The sequence below is a fragment of the Euprymna scolopes genome, chromosome 33 (assembly GCF_053919585.1).
Source record: "Euprymna scolopes isolate OS-2025 chromosome 33, ASM5391958v1, whole genome shotgun sequence".
NCBI classification, from domain to species: Eukaryota; Metazoa; Mollusca; class Cephalopoda; order Sepiida; family Sepiolidae; genus Euprymna; species Euprymna scolopes.
The window spans coordinates 71,965,459-71,987,018 of NC_136514.1; the positions used below are offsets into that span (position 1 = coordinate 71,965,459).

General features: G+C 32.4%; 1 protein-coding gene across 3 annotated transcripts in view; it reads left to right on the top strand.

The window, feature by feature from the left end:
* LOC145258294 (contactin-like) overlaps positions 1-21,560 on the top strand; it is a 276,192-nt gene that overhangs the window by 220,530 nt on the left and 34,102 nt on the right. For 2 of the 3 annotated variants that reach the window (XM_080116330.1, XM_080116329.1), the window contains exons 20-22: positions 5,893-6,014; positions 9,087-9,276; positions 16,352-16,467. In XM_080116330.1, the coding sequence (XP_079972456.1) occupies positions 5,893-6,014; positions 9,087-9,276; positions 16,352-16,467 (428 nt within the window). The remainder of the gene's footprint in view (positions 1-5,892; positions 6,015-9,086; positions 9,277-16,351; positions 16,468-21,560) is intronic. The other variant, XR_013864091.1, reaches the window with a different exon arrangement.

Consider the following 21,560-nt stretch of genomic DNA (forward strand, 5'->3'; position numbering starts at 1 on the left):
TAACATTGAAAACAAGCCATGCAAAAAGACAGGAGATAATGTATCTACATAATTTCTGGATGTTTGTACACGGCGACTTTAAATCTGTATATGGTAGGCATCTCTTCCTCTGGTCGGTTGCTCCGACAGAAACACGAATAACTAACGCTGACTTTCGTCTGTTTGTCGTTTATATATTTTATGTATAATGCTGTGTTTACAGTTTTGTATTACTCAACTATAATAACTTCGTAGATTGTCATTTAAATTCTGTGTTGTCTCTTCGTACTTCTAATATTTCTTCTTGGGAGCTCTATGAGGTACAGGGTTAGGGTTAGATAAACACCCTTTCTAACAGTAGATTCGCAATCATAAGAAACAAATGTGTGTCATGGATGCGGGAGAATGTTTCGGTATGATCTAGAAACAAAACTCTATTCCAAGTCAGAGGCGATCATTATCTGTGTTATTTCATTTCTAAAACTCATTATATCTGTCTGTTTGTCTCCATTTTTTTCAAGATGCATCTCATCTGAAACGAAAGGTCGCAGCGTGGCGCGAGAAGTCTCATATGATTGCATTTTTTGTAGACCATTTTGATTTTACTTTTGAAATTACGACTGTATATTGGGTACAATATCATATGTAATAATCGATAGAAAATTGACTCTATAATAATATAAACGAAATTTGCATAAAGTAAAATATCATATATAAGTGTATTTTATGACCGGGCAACGCCATACCCCCCCCCCCTTGCTAGACTTATGTATAACAAGCTGAGCTACTCGAATTTAATAAAGGTGTAACATATTTTTCAATTCTCGTTCTTTCTCTCTATTTCACCCCTCACCTTTCCCAGCTCATGTTTCCTCTCCGCCTAGCTCATTCCTATCTTTTGACATATACACATATATAACGTAAGTCGACGTAAGAAAAATAACTTTGTGAAAAAAGAGTTTATCCCACATTTCATGGTAACATTAAAAGATGCGTGTACGTCTTGATAATTTTAAATGATATAAAATGATTATTTGACACCCAAGTACTCCTTTTTTCAAATTTTAGACAATATACATCCGAGGTTAAGCCGATTAAAAATTCTATCCTTATGGGTGCTTGTTGTGCATTTTTCAAGTTTTGTTGAATAGGGGGGTTCATATTAAGAGCCGTATCTAAGTGTGTATATTTATTTCAGGGTGTATATCGTCGAGTGTGTATATATTGAGACTGTATATATCGTCGTGTGTATATTATGCTGTTGACATATGACTGGCTACATTTAACAAGTGAATGAGACATTTATATATCTGGGTACATTATGACGACTGTGATGAGAATTCTTTTATCACATTTTAATTCGGAGCTTGGAGAGACATTTATACAGTTCTTTTACATTAGAGAAGGTTACAAATATATGGTGATTTTTTATTCTACCAGCTGGTTAATTGATGAATCAAGAATTCAAGCTCTTACGATTACATGGTCTTATCCCCCCCCCCCCCCGCCTTCGCCTCCAAGGGATATCAGCTCCCAGTCTGATCGAAAAGTCTCTCTCTGGGTCTTTTCTCTGGCTCTCTGGCTCTGCATGTGACTGTCTCTCTAACTTCGAACCCTGTCTCAATATATTGGAAATTTCCTTTCTTTATGGCGTCAAAGCGTGCTTCGCCACTTGAAATTCATTCAGGTTGATTTTATTTTGTCCGAACACGCTTTTGGCAAACAAAGAAATTCCTAAATTGAATTGTTCAATATCTAACCTATTTGTTAACCATTATTTCCAACTTGTATTGCCCATTTTTTAACTGGCATAATATATCCAGTTATTTCTAAAACAATGAACAATCGCTACATTCCTAAATTGAATATTTCTATTATCTTTTAACTCCTGCTTACTGGGTGCGATTCTATCCTTTTCCAAATATCATTTTGAAACTTATCTATTTAATTGCTAGGGTTTGTCCCTTTTTACATAACAGTTTTAGCTGGACATACGAACATACATTTGCTGTTTATATTATAATAGATGTTGGGTTTTCTGTATCTTTCAACTATGATAAAGTTTATATTAGCATTCCATACTTTTAATATTTCTGCTTCGGAGCCATACGAATTACAAAGATGTTAGGTAAACGCCCTTTCCAAGCAGTAGCTATCATCTACCATTTAAAAACACAAATGCAGTTATCGTTGTTGATATCAGGTTGTAAACTGTTGATAACATGGTGTATATTTCAGATCAAAATTATATATATATATATATATATATATATATATACGGACATATGTATAATGCTTTTTTTAACGTTTTATATCTTATCAACTCTAATAAATGCGTAACTTGTTATGACATTTCTTTTCGGATCGGATGCACTTCTAATATTTCTGTCTGGAAATTCTATGAAATACAGAATTCTGGGGAAAATACTTTAGCCAACATTATATCGGACTCGAGAATAATCATAAAACCATGTGTTTAATCTTGAACAAATACATCAACTCAGTTCGGGATTATATATATATGTGATATGTATATATACATGTGATGTCCAACACTAGGCATATTAGGGGATCGTATATTGGGGTATTGTACAGTTGAATGTAATAATCAAAGAAGAAAGCGCTCGCGTGTGTGTGTATTATGCGGCTATACAACTTACCTTCGAATGGGATCTGAGAGAAAGAGAAATTAAGGATGGCAGCCATGGGTTTATAAGGGGTAGTCTCGTGGAATCTCACGAGATCTCATCTTCCACTGCACACGTATGCAAATGGAATGGGGTCAGTTTTCTAATGAAATGCCTGTTGGCAGAGGTGGTGGGCAGAACACGTGCTGGAAGTTGAGAGGGAAAGTTGGCAGTGATGAATTCTAGCTGAACTTTTGCTTATTTTATTTATTTTATTTTGTTTTGCTGTTTGCTAGCCCATTTAACTGTATACATTGGAGGGGGAGAGAGGGTTGTCTAGGGAATTATTAGATTATTATGCCACTTTAAATATGTTAAAGAGAGGTTTAGTTATATAGATCGGCACATACCACTCTCATTGGCCTCTAATTGATTAATTAATTATCCTCTATCACATCATCCTAGTAAAGCCCCTCTCTAACATATTTAACACACACACACGCACACACACATATATATATATATATAGTCATCCACATACAGTACTGTTTCGCTGTTTCATAACTCATCAGTGAGGCTAGACAAACAACTATCTCAAGCCAGGATCGAAACCCGTATATATATAGTTTAGCTTCGTAACCCGTATAAATATATGTACAATAAAGTGACTTTTTGTAATACCGATGTTTTTGTTTGTCTTTTTGATTATTTTTAAAAAGGAAATATATGTTCTCAAATACCAGACGCACCCTGTATATAGCCATGTTATATATCATTTTGAAGCATGTTTTTCACTCTATCGAATCGTATTATTCATTACCGTTCTCAATCTCTTCATTCATTTTTTTTTGCAGGCTTTTCGACAACATGAACAAAATTTAGGTCCGCACAATTTTATTTTTCTAGTTCAAACTAGGCTGAAAAGCTATCGAGACAGCGCGTGATATCAATGATGCGTTTGGCCCAGGAACCACTAACAAACGTGTGAAACAGCGGTGGTTCAAGAAATTTCACAATGGTGACGAGAGCCTGAAGGATTAAGACAGTCGTGATCGGCCGACTGCGGTGGATAAAGCTTTAATTGAAGCCGATCTTCGCAAAACCACATGAGAAGTTGTTGTTGAACTCGAGGTCTTCCACTCAACAATCGTTCGCCATTTAAAGCAAATAGGGAAGTTAAAAAAGTTAGATAAATGGGTGCCGCATGAATTGAACTATAATAAATTTTTTAAAAAAATCATCGTTCTGAGGTGTCTCTCTTCTGCGCAACAAAACTGATACATTTCTCGAGTTGATTGTGACTTGTGATGAGATGTGGATCCTCTACGACAACTGGCGACGTTCGGCACAGTGGTTGGATACCAGAGAAGCTCCACAAGACTTCTAGAAACCGAAATTGCACCAAAAAAGGTTATGGTGACTGTTTGGTGGTCTATACAGCCGGTCTCATCCACCGCAGCTTCTTGAATCCGGGCGAAACGATTATGGTGGAGAAGAACTGCCGACAAATAAACGAAATGCACCAGAAGCCCCAACGTACCAATTCTTCTTCGTTTCAACGCTCGTCCGCGTGTTGCTAAACTGACCTTGCAGAATCTGAACGAATTGGACTACGGGACTCTGCATCGTCCGCCATATTCACTGGACCTCTCGCCCACCGATTATCTCTTTTTTAAAACATCTCGACAACTTCCTGCTGGATAAATGCTTCAAAAGCTGAGATGATGCCGAATCGGCCTTCAATGACTTCATCGCTTCCAGAACTCCGGATTTCTATACTAATGGAATAAATAAACTTGTTTCATCCTTTACAAAAAATGTGTCAGTTCTAATAGTTCTTATTTTGATTAATAAAGTTTATTATGAAAGGAGTTATAATATTTTGAAGGTGAACGTCAAAAAACGACATTATTTTTGCACCAACCTAATAACATTCTATATATGAAAATAATTATTTCTAAATATTTTTATAATGTATAAATAAAATATAAAATTAAGATTAGAATATTATGAAATGGATTAAATGTATTTTTATATAATTTTCATTCTGTTTCAAATTAATAAAATAGGGTTAAAAATGTACATTTTTTTTGGGGGGGGGTGTCTTTCCTTTTTGCTTGTAATTTCCCGAAAATGAAAGTAAAAAATACAAGTGCACTTGTGCCGAAATAGTTTTTAATGCCAAGATAATAACAGACAACTTTGAGAAGTGCTATATATTTAAAACCGGAAAGCTATTGATGCCCGCCAGTCCAAACAAAACTGAAACTGTAAAGAAACCATTGCACACTTTGATGCACCTAACTGCTTAAGATGACGTATAATTTGTGTTACAAATGACCACTAACGTCTCCGATGTAGCATCACAACTGCGTAGCTTGCCTAAATACACTGTAAAAATTTGCCAACTCTACAATTGGTCAAGTCTGTATTTATAGAAAAGTTGCCATTGGGGTCAGTTTTTTAGCTTCGTCGTTGCCACAATGTCTCACATCTAAATAACATATCCTGGAAAAGGATATATTTGGTTGAAGTAGATGAGTGATATTGGCTGCATAATCGAGTAATACAATCTAGTAAGTCATTTTAATGAAAGATTTTTCGTTGTCGTATCTGGTAATATACTTAAGCTTCAGGCTTTCGGCGTATCTTTCACGTCTCTCTCAGGCAACTATATTAACAAATTACAAATCGAAATCTGTGAATCCCATTACTATGGGACTGCTTCCCTGTCAGCTACAACCTCATCTAATGTCAAATCTAATGTCAATGAACACTTATTATAAACTCTTCGGAATTCATCAAATCTTATTCATTCCATTAATCAGTTTCAATCCTCTTATAATATTTTTCATTAACTTATCAACCTATCCATCTCATTAATCCTAATCCTCGAGTGGCTTTTAGTCTTCTTTGCAGACGCCAACATGGTCTTCTTCAAATCTATTATCAATAACTAATTGTAAGCTATTTTGATAAATCTTCAAATTTTATTCATTCAATTTTCTTTCATAACACTCATCATTCAATTGACAATCTATCCATCTCATAAACTCTCATCCTCAAGTGGCTTTTAACCTTGATAAATGATTTATCATCAATAAAACATTAATGAAAATAAAAAGAAATATGTAGAATTAATTAATTTTTTTCTTTGACTGATAGCATCTGGACAATTTTTCGATGAAGTATTTTTTTGCTCACATTTTGCTAAACTAAATGTTGTTAAATTGAGATTTGTTGGAGTTGGCCGCAATGCGACTCTTTTTCACGTTTATTCTTTTAGTGCCCGTCCTTGCGCCAAACGGTGTGTCCGGTTACGGCTATAATGAATCGGCCATTATGGTCAAGTGGAAACCGATGGAGGAGAACCGGGAGACAATCCGTGGTAAAATACTCGGCTACATCGTAAGTAAAATCAGTTTCATTAATTATTTCAAAGACTCAAATCAATTACAAATCATGAATCTGCACCTCTAAATTCATCGGCGATGATGATGATGATGATGATGATGATGAAGTTAAACCTGATTATCTGAATTATTTTTTATTGGTCCCCCGACAAAAGGATGGTGGACCTGTAAATTCACCCTTGCCTGTTCCTCTGTTCGTCTGTCCGCAGTTTTCTCAATAATTACGCCTTAGAATTTATAAAAAAATTTGCACAAACGCTAAACATGATATGAGTAAAGAAATAACAGAACGGATTTTCCGGAAAAACTCTGGTTGCCCCCTTAGGGGTGCCTTTCGGGTTAAAATTGACACTTTTGTGGACATTAACAAATTGATGCCTTGGATTTTTATAAAACTTTCTGAAAAGTTTTAACTAACAGTTTTCTATATAATTTTGTTTGTCTACGCGATAACTATTGGGTGTGCCTCAGGGGCTCTTTTAGATATAATAAAAAAACACTAAATTTTCGGGACTATTTTACCATATTTGTCCAAAATTTTCTGTGTATAGACATTTAGCAGTTTTGCATGATTTGAACTCAAATTTAAATATGTTATGGCCTTGGGGACTTTGGAGTCTAAACGGGGGAGGGGAGCAAATGATAGACTTGATCATTTCTTTTTTTGCATGGTGCAGATCTCAAACTAACATATGTTAAGGCCTAACATTTGTTCATTTTCACTAGGATTTGACGTCTCCTGTGGACTTTGGGGCTAAATGGGAGGGGGGCAATCGTTGAAGTTAGTCATTTTTTATGCCTCATCCACTATGCACTCATGGGGGGACTATGCATGCTTCACTTGTTTTAATATTACTAGAGTTTGCTATGAAACGTAAATTCATACGAATCATCATATTACGACCGACTCGATTCTGTTACCAGCTTTCGTTTTCACCGCGTTTTTTAGAATTAGGCATATACTTTTTAGAATTAGGTATATACTTTTTAGAATTAGGTATATACTTTTTAGAATTAGGTATATATTTTTTAGAATTAGGTATATACTTTTTAAAATTAGGTATATACTTTTTAAAATTAGGTATATACTTTTTAGAATTAGGTATATACTTTTTAGAATTAGGTATATACTTTTTAGAATTAGGTATATATTTTTTAGAATTAGGTATATACTTTTTAAAATTAGGTATATACTTTTTAAAATTAGGTATATACTTTTTAGAATTAGGTATATACTTTTTAGAATTAGGTATATATTTTTTAGAATTAGGTATATACTTTTTAAAATTAGGTATATACTTTTTAGAATTAGGTATATACTTTTTAGAATTAGGTATATACTTTTTAGAATTAGGTATATACTTTTTAGAATTAGATATATATTTTTTAAAATTAGGTATATATTTTTTAGAATTAGGTATATACTTTTTAGAATTAGGTATATACTTTTTAGAATTAGGTATATATATTTTAGAATTAGGTATATACTTTTTAGAATTAGGTATATACGTTTTAGAATTAGGTATATATTTTTTAGAATTAGGTATATACTTTTTAGAATTAGGTATATACTTTTTAGAATTAGGTATATATTTTTTAGAATTAGGTATATACTTTTTAGAATTAGGTATATACTTTTTAGAATTAGGTATATACTTTTTAGAATTAGGTATATATTTTTTAGAATTAGGTATATACTTTTTAGAATTAGGTATATACTTTTTAGAATTAGGTATATATATTTTAGAATTAGGTATATACTGGAGGGATCGAATGAATGTTGCCAACATCCATAGTGATACTCTGGAACCGACAAGAATCGAACTTGACACAAACCAGGCAGTAAATGAACGTCGGTATCGAATTCAACATCGTCAAATATCGTTACTTCGTATGTACAGCCTAAAAATGAATAAATGACATACTCATTAGCATGCCATATTTCTATGTACTGATATAAATATGCGGTGCTACCCGGGAATGAATAAACTTTATATTACTATTTTTATTTCTTCATTTTATAATTTTTAATTCTCATGTTATAAATAAAATGAAGTCAAACGTTATCATTTCTATTAATATCAACATTGGATTTTTTTATAACATTTTATTCGAGAAAATTGGTGTTTAATCTAGCTAGATACCTTTGTTTTTAATTGTCTGTCTGGGCAGACAAGCACACAAACAAAAATATAATGATTATAGTATGTTATATAATGAGAGGCAAGCGGGAGCTCGAGAAGAGGAAAACTATGGGATTCTCTGATGTTACAAATGAGAAGTGCTAAGTTAGATGACTTTGTTTTGGGAAATAGTATATAAATCATATTGAAGATGTTATTTAAAGGAAAATCTTGTATTTTTATTATTCTTCCTCGACACTGTTTTAATCCTGTTTTTTTTTTAATTTTTGTTTTTGAGTAAACCAAAAAATATAAATTATAATAGCATTAGTATTTTCAAATTTTATTATGGGAATAATTTTCTTATAATTCACTCAATTCTATTTTCATTTCATCTGTAAACGTTTCGATTGAAACGTTAAAATCGGATGATTTTATTTTTAAAAACATCATTGGAATTTTTCCATTAATTTTTGAACATCTTGAGAAAAACTTTTTATTTATTTTTGTTAATTAAAACTATTTAAAATTAAAAGGCGATTTTTAATTGAACGTCCTGTATGAATATTTTGATTGGCTTTTTTAATTGAATCATTTTAATTAAAAATTTTCAATTAAATTATTTATCGCAACTGAAATTTTTTTTTTTTTTACGTTTTAAGACTTTGCAGGCATGAAATTTTTTTACGTTTTGCTTTGCAGGCATGCTGCAGTTTCTGGAATTTTCTTTTTTTTTCTTCTTACAAATTTGCGATATGTTATTAAAACAATATATGCCAGCAAAGTATGATAAATAAATAAATGATATTGGAAAATGTTTGAGACAAACAAGAACTATTATAATGGAATATTTTCTTAATGTTTGTTTAGTTTGATGTTTTTCTTTTTAAATTTTCGTGTCATTTTCGTCATAATTGACGTTCTTATGCTTTGTCTATTACCAGCTTACATTTTGGAACCGATGGCAAGCGAACCCCGTGATAACGGGCGTTTCTTACCCTGGCCAAAGATCGTCCGGCCTCGTCACCGGTTTGGCCTTTTATGATTCTGACCATTATATTTATGTCCAAGTTTACAACAGCGCCGGAGTCGGGCCCCCAAGTGGACAGATTACCGTCACAACAAAAGGCGAAGGTAATACATATTTTATTTCAATAGTTAAACCCCATAATACTATAATAGACAGAGAAAAAATACTTAAGGGTCCAAAAAGAACATAAATTTGTTGGCGTCATCCACTGTACTCGGTTATCTCCCACTGCGTATTATAATGGACAATATCGTTCTGTAGTGACGTCATAATCTAGTTACGTCATCATTTATGACGACATCAAGTGTGCACGGGGAATACCAAGTGATTAAAACTATTTCGACGAAGCCGTTTTAATTTTAAATTCTAAAATCACGATGGCAGCCTACCAGCAAGTAAACGGTGGAACGATAAAAGTGTCGCCCCAAAGAAAACAATACTGCAGCTTTATTTTAAAACTTTTATTGAAAAAATCAATTCAGATACTTGATTATGTAGGTGACCGGGAATTTATTCAATGTAACCGCCTTCAGCCTCGATTACCAGCTCGATACGGGTCCGAAACAAGGAGCATGCATTTTCCACAAGCATGGCAGGAACTCGGCGAATACTCGGCAGATGGCGGCGATCAAGCTGGGTTTGGTGTTGTGGGCGGTCATGTTGATGTTCTCGACGTATGACCAAACGAAGTAGTGCAACGGGTCAAGGTCGGATCGAGGGGGGGGGAGGGTTCAGTGAGAGAAAGGTAGAAAGACGTAGCATTCCTTCTAAAGCCCAAACTTTTTTATATTGTTCCACCCTATATATATATATATATATATATATATATATATATATATATATATATATATATACATATATATATATATATATATATATATATATATATATATATATATACATATATATATATATATATATGGTTAAAGAAGATTATAATATTTGTGACGTATTTCGTTTTTATGAATAAATTTTCGTCCGCTTCCTACGATCCTTTTCAGTGAAATGCAAGGTGCGTATGTGTGCATATTACACTAACATAGACTATATAATACTTTCGCGCTCTACTTTACCAAAATTAAACAAATAGCCTCATCCTTTTAGTAATGTAATTTAAGAATTAATTAGATTATAGGGGGCCTACATCCACAATTATAGAGAGAATTTGTAGCGTATTTTTTTTCATGAATATCCGGTGTGATTGTAGGCCGCATAAATTATTGTACCACGTTTATCCTATATAAAACATACTATTCCAATTAATCTTGTTGATATGGTGTTAGTATATATATATATATATATATATATATATATATATATATATATATATACAACCGCTCTGCTGACAGTCGGCAGCTCTAACTTCAAATCAGTGCCCGTAAATTTTCCTCAAGTATCTATTAAATTAACACTTGCTCGTCGTACAGTGCTCAAACCATCAGTTTGTTTACAAACGAACACATAGCGGGCTTCGCTTAATCGCTTAAATACGCGTCGGGTGAAAATATATTTACAAAGTGCTCAACCCAAAGACTTAATAGACATACACCTTTTCCCATATATATATATATATATATATATATATATATATATATATATATATATATATATATATATATGAACAAATGATTAATAAAACATGTTAAAAAACATCTTGAAGAAGGGTTAAAAACATATTTAATTTTAGAAAAGGAAGCACAAGATAAGTGGATAGTCCTTAATCCGCGGAGTTTCGAAGAAATACTCTCCTTCTCATCAGAGGGCAGGAATTAGCAAAATGCAGGATCAGATTTTGCATATAAAAGTATTTAATGAAACTACAAGTAAGTCACAGATCTTACTTGGTTAAAAAAAAGGGTGAGGTAAGGGGAACAGGAGGCAAATATATATATATATATATATATATATATATATATATATATATATATATATATATATATATATATATATATATATGACTTCTATAAGTCCGGTAGTAATGTTACAGTTTCATCGATTTAAGCCTCCCGAAGAATTATTGCCTAAATAAAAAAGTACGAAAGATCAACACTCGAAGAATGACTTGAAAACTACATGGTCCCTAAAATAAACAAACATGATACCGGTAGTGGTAGGAGCAAACAGCCTAATTAAAAAAATCATAAAATTTACTTAAAAATCACAAAAGCTGCTGCGAAGTACAAATATCAGCCTAAAAATAGACAACATTTATTTTCATCAGAAATAAGGAAATATAAATTTAACGCATAACAGAATACAGTGTTTAACCCGGGTGTGGGCCCCCTCTTCTCTTCAAACTAATTAATAAAATAGATATAAAAAGAGTTTTAAAGCTCAGTAGAAACCACCCTTAAGTGTCTTTAATTTTGACTGTACAGACAAATTTATATTCGAAAGAAAACCTGACCACATATAAGAAACTGGCAAGATATAAGATACTGTTTTGTAGCCTAGCAATGGCCTTTTTAGATCTTAGTTCCCCCCCCCCCCAAGCAAGGCATATCGTCGCTTGCGACCATGTCTACTGAGGACTACGTAAGAAGATGAGCAAAATGTCCGTTCATATTACAACTTAATACAATCAGGAAACAGCGAGGGAATTCCAAAGTCTATCGGTTCAAGGAAAGAAACTATTAGAGTAGATAGTTTTCCGATATCTAGGAACCTCTATAGTGAAGGGATGAGATTTTGCTGCTAGATGGGGTTGTCGGGTGTATGTGCATCGAGAGGATACAAGTGCAACTACTTCTTTAGAACCCATTTCAATGAAGCATTTGTAAAACAACATCACAGCGATGGGACGGGGTTTGGAGCTTGGCTGATAATGCGATACCTAATCATATTGGAGACCCGGTCTAAGAGTGAGAGACCAGTGGTATATGCACCATCCGAGATGTGACAACAATAATCCATGCATGAGCGAATGATTGCTTTGTAGAGATACAAATTACTGTCTGGTGTAATAAATTTCTAGCCGCTAGAGGGAACCCACATATTTTGCAGCAGCTTTCGCAACGTCCCTTTACTTCCTTTGTCTTTTCATTTCTGTCATATATGACATGAAATACATTTGACCATCATCGTCATGTGTTTTATTCTATTTATTTTTACTTAATCCTTCATATACCTTGTAAAAGGGGGTTCTCGTTCTGGCCCGAGGGAAACACAATCACTGAATCGCAAATCAATACTGGTTGAAAATCAAATTTACCTACTCTTTCACTCCCTTCTTCTAATCCTAACATTTTATCATTTTATAGGTTTCTTTTCATTTCAGTATTCGAAAATGTTTATGGTTTTCCTGACGTTTCTGGCCTTTCAGTTGTGCAAATTTAAAGGGAGGTCAGAGAAATATAAATGAACCAAATATTTAAAAACAAAACAAACAAAAAAAAAACACTAGTAAGATATGCGATATTGGCAGGTGTTTTCTAGCAACAATTTGCTTTCGAAACGATTTTTCTGAATTTGCAAAATTGCAAAAAATATTTTATAAGCAAATTCTGGTGCAAATAGAATTATGTTTTGTTTACTTGATTTGTTTTGCAAAACTTGGAGGGAGAGAAAGAATTTTGCAAGAATACACATTTTCGACCCAGCCCCACCCCAAATAAAAAAAAAACATCGACAAAATTCCTTTCATAAATGGTGACATCGAATATTTGACGATTTCTAAACTTTTTTCGGATTTTTTGTTTTTTAGATAAGGATTGATAATTTGGATCGTTCGGACTACTATTCTCATCCTGGTTGTTATTTGTAATACGTTTCAGTCGATGTAACCTTCGATAGATTTCAGAAACATCTTTTTGAAATTGAAAACTCAGAAACCTATGCAGAATTTCTCGCTGAATCATTTATTTAATATATAGCGTAGTCCCTGGCCTGTGTGGATGACATCTTTCGATGAGGATAGCCAAAAACTACATTTAATATAGACAGAGTAAAACAGTTGTGTTTTAGCAAAGAAAGAAGATAAACGAATACATATGTATCGGGCATGAATGAAACATTAAAAGAATAGCAAATGCTACCTAAAACATAAACAGATTTTCGTAAATGCAAAATTTAAGAAAAGCGAAATTTATAACACAACATTTTTATACAAGAGATAAATTTAAAATTTATATTTTTAGTAAATATCCATAGTACAAATACGTGGTTAGTTAAAGAAGTTGGATTAGTAGTCACAAGTCAAAATGTGTGAGTCAAAATATTCATAATGTGAATATGCGTGTGCAAATAATATTCGTATGTGAGCATTTGGCAGCGTGGCAATATGTATGTGTGTTAGTTTACCTTGTAATTGTTAATGCGTGTATCGCTGTGAGTAGCAATTCTTTTTTCTTCGCTTGACTAGTGTGTAGCAATGTATGTGCGCGATATCGGGAAAGCTTGTATGTGAGTCATTGAGTCTTTTCTTCCGTTTCGTTTTTCTTTCCTATGCCATGATTTTCTCACTTCGCACTAGCTTATCATTTTAATATAGACTTGTTACTTTCTGGGGGTTGGGATGCTTTTCATTGGCTGAAACTACCTTTAATTATAACATGTTAATGTTAAAATGTACTAACTTTAGAAAGTTACAAAGAAAGTGTGTCGAAACGAACCGAGTTTTAGCGTTCGTAAGAATCACATCTTCATTTAGTCACCAGAAATATATTGGATAAGATTGTAATCAGTCACGAAAAGTGAAATTAAGTTATTGTCAATTATTATCGACTGTTGTTGTGATTGAAACATCGAGCACAAGACAAATACTTAGAAATTATTTATCTTCCGCGTCACGTGTCCTTATAAACAATTCTAGTATTTTGGAAGCTCAAAACCTATTCATGTTCATTAGATGTGCCGCCTTATAAATACACACACACGCACACACACAGACACACGCACACACACACGCACACACACGCACACGCACATATGTATTAATAATAGTATCAAGATAAGAATTTAAGGGACTAATTCAATTTTTAAATTTTTAAATGGTTCGTTATTTACGAGAAGAATAAATATGCCTTTGTTGAAAGTTGATTTCGTTATTTAAATAATTTTAGTTTCGTAAATTCAGTAAAGAATTTTGATGGGAAATTGAATCTGATTAAACCTAAGGTGTTTTTTTTTATTATTAATATTTTGTGAATATCATCCTTTGGAGTCCGTGAATAACTTCTCGCATTTAATTTTGAAATTTCAAAGTATGACTGAGTTCTAATAAATCAAATATGGCGTGGTGAATCCAATGAACCTTTTGTTCAGAAGAGCACATATATACTCTATAATAAGTAAGATTTAAAAAAATATTCTCATGATTTTGCGAATTTAAAAGATTTCCATTTCCTTTTATCAACATTTTTCCTTCACCATAAACTTTTATTCAAATGGGGGAAAAAGAAACAAAAGATTTCCAACTGATTTTTTTCCGAGGGACACATATCTATTTAGGATTAGTTGTTTAGTGTATCTTCGTAATTCAACGAAACACGTGTAAAACGTACTTACACTTTCATATGAAAATAATACTATAAGTATCTAATAAATACATTTTTTGATTTTGGAATGATAAATAGCGATGTCTAGCCGCACTGATGAGTTGTGATACAACGAAACAGTACTATGCTTTTGAAAATCCAGAACACCAGGATTAGCGCGATCTAGCCTACGGTTGGGTCAAATTCGGCGATAAGCAATAAACAAACTGATTGAAGAGAAGATAAAGCGTGGGGGGAAAAAAATCTTCAAAATTTGAAGTGGAGCAAAATTTTTCCAGCCTGTGGGAACACACAGTTCTTTCGTATCTTGAAAAGGACTAAAACAAGACAAAACTGGTTGAAGACAGATTATTTATTCGACTTGGTCTTCATTCCAAATTACTGACCAGTGTATGGAGTGTGATCAAAGAGATCAGTAATCATATTATCAGCGCATTTTAGATTAATATGTTTGCACATATAGTTTTTTACAAAAAACATCTCTCCACCCTTCTCCCTCGCTCTTTGATTCATGTGACGTCATTATTTATATCAATTATATCAATTCCCACCATCTAATAAATCTAACCTCGAATTTAGCAAGTTGATCGCAACTGAAGTTCTATTTACTTCTAGTTTCGCCGGATAATTGTGTTAAAATTAAGACACTTGTTTATATTCGCCGAATATATTTGTTTTTGTTGTTAAAATTTGTTTGCTGGGTTTCAAACAGAAAAATGATCAGGTTATTCGACGAACCTAATTAACGTCGGATACAATTCTCCTCGTATTCTAATATCGGATACAATTCTCTGTTTATATAAAAGAATTATATAAAATCTCTTAAATGGAGTACCGTAGCCACAGTTGAGGAAGTGCTGATCAAGCCACTTTTAGTTTCCGAAAGTTCCTTAAGCCCTCGGGGGTCGTGGAGGCGCTGCATTACTTATGCAGTGTGTCTTCAGCAAGAACTGCTCACTTCTCTCAGCGTACATAAAGTATTTTTTTTAATATTGATCTGACTCAACATCGCTTAACCTCAATGCTATAACGGGGATTCGTGTGTCTACATGATTATATAGTATTTTTATATTTAAAATTTCCAAATAAAATGGTTAGAATGCACTGATAAAATATAACATTCATTTTAGAATATTATGGGATGCATCGTATTTTTATAAAACTTTTTCTATTCTATATTTTTTTGTTGATAAAGATAGAAACTTTGAAAACGATAATTTGTTTGAAAAAGATACATTTTTTGAAAAAAATAATTTTTTGAAAAGTATGAATTTTTGAGAAAGAAATATTTTGAGAAAGATACATTTTTTTTGAATTAGATAACATTTTTGAAAAGATAATTTTTTGGAAAGAGATAATTTTTTGTAAATAATTTTTTTTTTAAAAAGATGAATTAAAAAAAAAGATGACTTTTTGAAGGATATAAATTTCTTTAATTAAATAAAATTAAATTCTTAAGAATCTTCCATTTCGCTTTTATAACTCTTCCCTAAATGAAAACATCAACAAAACTTCTGGCGAGTTAAAGGTCATTAGTGCCGTTTATTTTAAAAATGTTACGATTTTTTATTTATAGTGTGAAATGGAGAATTCGTTACAGAAACTGACGGGGCGCGGTAATGACAGTATTTTGCTTTCAACATGTTTGTTCATTAATTTTTGTTGTGATTCGATTTTATTTCAGCCCCTCTTTTGTTTCCGAAAATCATCCAGGTTTTCAGCCACGGTCCAACCAGCATCCGACTAACATGGCGAGGAATTCCAACGGGGAACACAGAAGAAGCTTTAAAAGGATACAAAGTAGTGTTGGATTCTATTCAGTCTTTTTTTCTTCTATTTGATGGATTTACTGGTTCTTATATTCTAACAAACCCCCTCCGTCTCTCTCCTTCACTCTCCAGTTATCACACACACACACACACACACACACACACACACACACACACACACACACACACACACACACACACACACACACACACACACACACGTAACAAGCTTCGCTACACTGGCATGAAAATGTTTCGATCTGTAGTTATTAATAACAAAGATCGTATCAGGCGAAAAGTCTGTCTTGTCATTGAGGTGTTTAAATTCCAAAAAGAGAAGGAGGAAAAATATAATAATTCCGGTTCAATTCACGATATTAAAAAAGAAAGAAACAAAACGTTTATATGTTGGTCTGTTTTTTATATTCATTTCGTATGTGTTTATGGGTGCGAGGAAGGGGGCGAAATTAGTCCGAAATTAGTCCATTTATTAAAATGGAGAGTGAGGGGCTGTTAGAGAATAGCCGGGTGGAAGGGTGACTTGTCTGTTTATTTGTTTGCCTCCTCACGAGAGCAGAGTTAGTCACATGGCGGGTTTTTAATGTGGGAAAAATCCAGCTCCCCCAAAAGGGGCACTTTGTATAGGAACAAAAATTGCCTTAATATATAAGGATTTCTCCTTCACTGATCAAGGTCAGAAAAGGTGAAGTGTAGTATCAGAACAGATACTGCACTTTGATCTTAGCCTAAAGGCTAAGGAAAGAAATGTTAGCATTAGTTTTGTCAACACCTTGATAACCTTGATAGTGTTCTTACTATTGAATTCATGTAAAACATCCACCACTTGGTTTACATGAACAGGACATGTTGAACCATTATTAATAAGAATTCTGTGTGTCAGATATTTACTTTCATATGGTTTCTCTTTGTACAAGTTAAATGGAAATCTGTTTTTTCTTTTTTCCATAATTTTCTGCCCAATTTCCTTATACAAAATGTGTCCTTATCAATTCTTCCACCAACTCGAATACATATAAGATTTTCGATATTTTCATTTTGTGTTTATTTTTATTACATTTATCAATAATAATGTTGCTTACACTAATATTGGGTATAAGAAGGCCCATAGCCTTTAAACCCAAGAGCAAAACTTTGTCAAATAAATAGTAAAAAATATCACCGTTTTTTATGAATAAACACCAACTTAAAAAATATAAACCAATCAATTATATGAGCTGCATTTTTTTAATTTTAATGAAATTTTAAACGTATATTCGTGATAATTAAACACGTAAATAGTAAACACGGAATGAAACCATTGGTTGAAGAGAGGTAATTTCAACAGGTGAATACCATAGGAATCTCCAATAAATAAAACGACGTAGGCAAATAGTTATTTATATATGGAATGAAATATTATAATGTTTTATTTTCTTTGAATTTTAATATTTTCATTTAATTTATAAAAAATAAAATAAAAAGTAAGCTTTAAAATATTTATTATGACGTGCATTGTATTTTCTTTTTTTTAAAATTAAAACCCAGGATTTATTTAAGCGAAACGTGTTACTGGTGACACGTATACTGTGACAAAACTCCCGATTTATTAAAAAAAAATAGGCCAAGATTCATGCTAAGAGTTAATCGGCGGGAAAGGAAAGAAAAGAAAACTTTTTTTAATCGTGTCAAATCCTGTCTAGACATTACATATTCAAGATTAATAAGTTAGACGCTCCCTTTATTTTATTTATTTTCTTTTCTCTTTCTTTTTCTTTCTTTCTTCCCCTCTCTTCAAGTTAAATTCTCCTACCACTTCCTTATTTTTTAGAAGATAGAATTTAAATTTTGCGATTTTAATATTATAACATTATAACATTTTCACTTGTGCTGATTTACAAATATAATCTTGATAACAAAAACTACATATGATTTTTAAAGACTATTTTGCTTTGGTTTGATAAGCAATTCTTTTATTTAATTATTTTCATTTCCATTTAATTTTTTTCATTTAATTTTAATTTTAATTTAATTTAATTGGCCTGTCTACGGATATCTTTTGGTTTTTATTCAGAAATTGATTGAAAACTTGAGCTGAATTTTGAAACTGATATATGGGAACATTTTTTACCGGATTGATATAATCTAAGATTTGCCGGATATCCAATCAAACTAAAGAAAAACTGTGGAAACATGTATATATTGGATTGTTGCCAGCTTCCTTGGATTCATTACAATACGCGTTGGATCTTTTTACTTGCCGAATACAAAGAACTTCCATTACAGGATTTAGCATACACTTTCGATTCCTTTTTTTTTGACTGCGTCAATATCCAGTTTCCCTTATTCTATGTAGCTAAAATGATTTAAAAACTTTAAAAACATTTAATTTTCTATATTTATTACCTTTAGGTGCAAACCTTTTATAACTTTTGCTAATATTTTTCCTCCGAAAACTCGTGGATTAAGGAAATATATTTTATTATACTGTATTCTTTGTCTTGCATACAATAAGATTTCTATATCTGAAATTTAACTTTTTCAAATCACAAGTTTTAAATTCCTAAATTATGATTTATTTGCTCTATCTAGCATATTGAGCAATTTTATTTTGTTGGGATAGTCTTATGTCTTATATAAAATATTACATCCAGTAATATTTTGTAAGACCGATAATCCCTGTATTTTCACACCAGTAGATTTATTGTATATATATATATATATATATATATATATATATATATATATACAAACATATTACATATACACATATAACGATTAATAATAATAACATTAATAATAATAATAATAATAATAATAATAATAATAATAATAATAATAATAATAATAATAATGATGATGATGATAATAATAATCGAAATCAGAGTAGTGGCTGGAAAGATACAACGAATAACAATAATGAAAACAGCTGAAATATTGTCTCCTTGAATGCGAAGACTAATACACATGAGCCACATGCGCGGGCTGGACAAAATTGCTGCAGAGGCAAAACATGGATAAGCATTACATGGAACCAAGAACATTGAAGATGCATATCTAAGTTCTCTATACCTCATCCACTTTCATTGTCTCATCATCGCCCTTCCCTCCCCCAAAGTGATGCCAAATATCCGAAAAGATTCAAGGAGGCTGGAACGACCGAGGAGAGAGCACTGACCAGACCTCCGCTGGAGAAGTGCGAAGAGAACTAGGACCTTTAGGAGGTTTATTGCCACTTAAATTCCATTAGAGTACAATGACCGCTACCAGCGAGAAATCAATGGTAAGCGGCTGTTGTGATAACGCAAATTCATTTGCAAATGTTATCGAAAGAGGTGATGAGTACTGGAAATCTTGGGAGACTTATTGTCACTCAGCTTCTAGGAAACACTAAAGGTTGTTTTCAGGGAAAGACATTTGATGACCTATGTGACAGCTCCTTGTAAGTCAATAATAAGACAATAATAATACCTTCAGCTTGAACACCCAGACAAATGGTAAGAACACAAATCGGCAGCAGTCACAAAATCCGATAAGACATTTATATACAAACAAATAAATCTAAGTAAGAAGATAAGATGACATAATAGTAACCAAAAAGAAAAAGTCCTGCCAGATCATAGATTTACAGATCAGCGAATCACAGAATGAATATAAATAAGACAGAGAAGCAAATACGCGGAACCAGCAAGAGTGTCCAAAGAAATATGGAAGATTAAGAAAGTCAAGCTCACACCAATAATAATGGGGCACTAAGAACAATCCTGAAAAACTTTTAAAAACATGAGAGGTATTGGGATCAGAGAGATGGCTGAGAATATACAACAGATAATAATAATAAAAACAGCTGAAATGTTATAGAAAACTCTTCATCGTGAAGACTAATTCACATGAGCCGGACATATAGAAACTGAAACAGATGTAAAACACAAAGAAACCCCACATGGAATCATGAAAACTGTTTAATTGTCAGTTACCCCCCCCCACAAAGTTGTATCGGCACAAACTGGCAGCACGCCAAATAAGTGAGGAGGGTCAAAGGAAGACCGAGGAGAGAAAGCACTAACCAGACTTCCATAGAACGAGTACGAAGAGGACTGAGACCTTAAGGAGGCTTATTGCCACGCAAATTTCAGTAAAGACCAATGGTCATTTCCAACCAGAAATCAATGATAAATGGCTATTGCGATTATGCAAACTAATTTGCAAAGTTACCGAAAGAGGTGGTGAGTATTGGGAATCTGGTAAGGTTTGTTGTCACCCAGACTCCAGAGAACACCATAGGTTGTTCTCAAAGAGAATATTTTGATTATAGAACGCGTGAAAACTCCTAGTGAATAATAATATTAATAATAGTCAAAAAGATAATAATTCTTAAAATAATAATAATAATAATAATAATAATAATAATTCTTAAAATAATAATAATAATAATAATAATAATAATAATAATAATAATAATAATTCTTAAAATAATAATAATAATAATAATAATAATAATAATAATAATAATAATAATAATAATAATCGATATGGATAATAATAATTAAATATTGATAATAACATATTATCAAGTAATTAAAAATAATATACATTAAAAATGAAATAATAACTAAATCTAACTAAAGTCCTTTCGATTATGAAACGCTGAAATTTCTGTATAGCTCAATTTCCATATATATTTTAATAATTACTACATAACTCTACGTCGTTTTTCTATTGCGTTATGTCTTTATATTACGTTCACGACCATAATGACCAATTGAGTTTACAAAACTTAACCTTAGTGGACACCGTCATTAGCACAGAAGTCTAATGAAATTACATAGAGCAGACTTTAGTAATATCGCCAGCTACTATGTTTATCACCTCTAGTGTTTATTTTATTCATGAACACAATAACTTTATATTTGCAAGGAGAACCACCTTGGACCCTATTCTATGCAGCCGTCCTTTTTTTGGGGTATCATTTTTAAGAGTTCCAGTTTAGGCGGAGAGTTTTTGGGGAGAGCGGGTTTTAGGAAAACATTCTCAATGAAAATTGTTTTTTACATGTGTATTTCAATTGTGGGAAAGCGAAAAAAAGCTATGATAAAAACAAACAGAATTAATGAATTCGAAAGCACA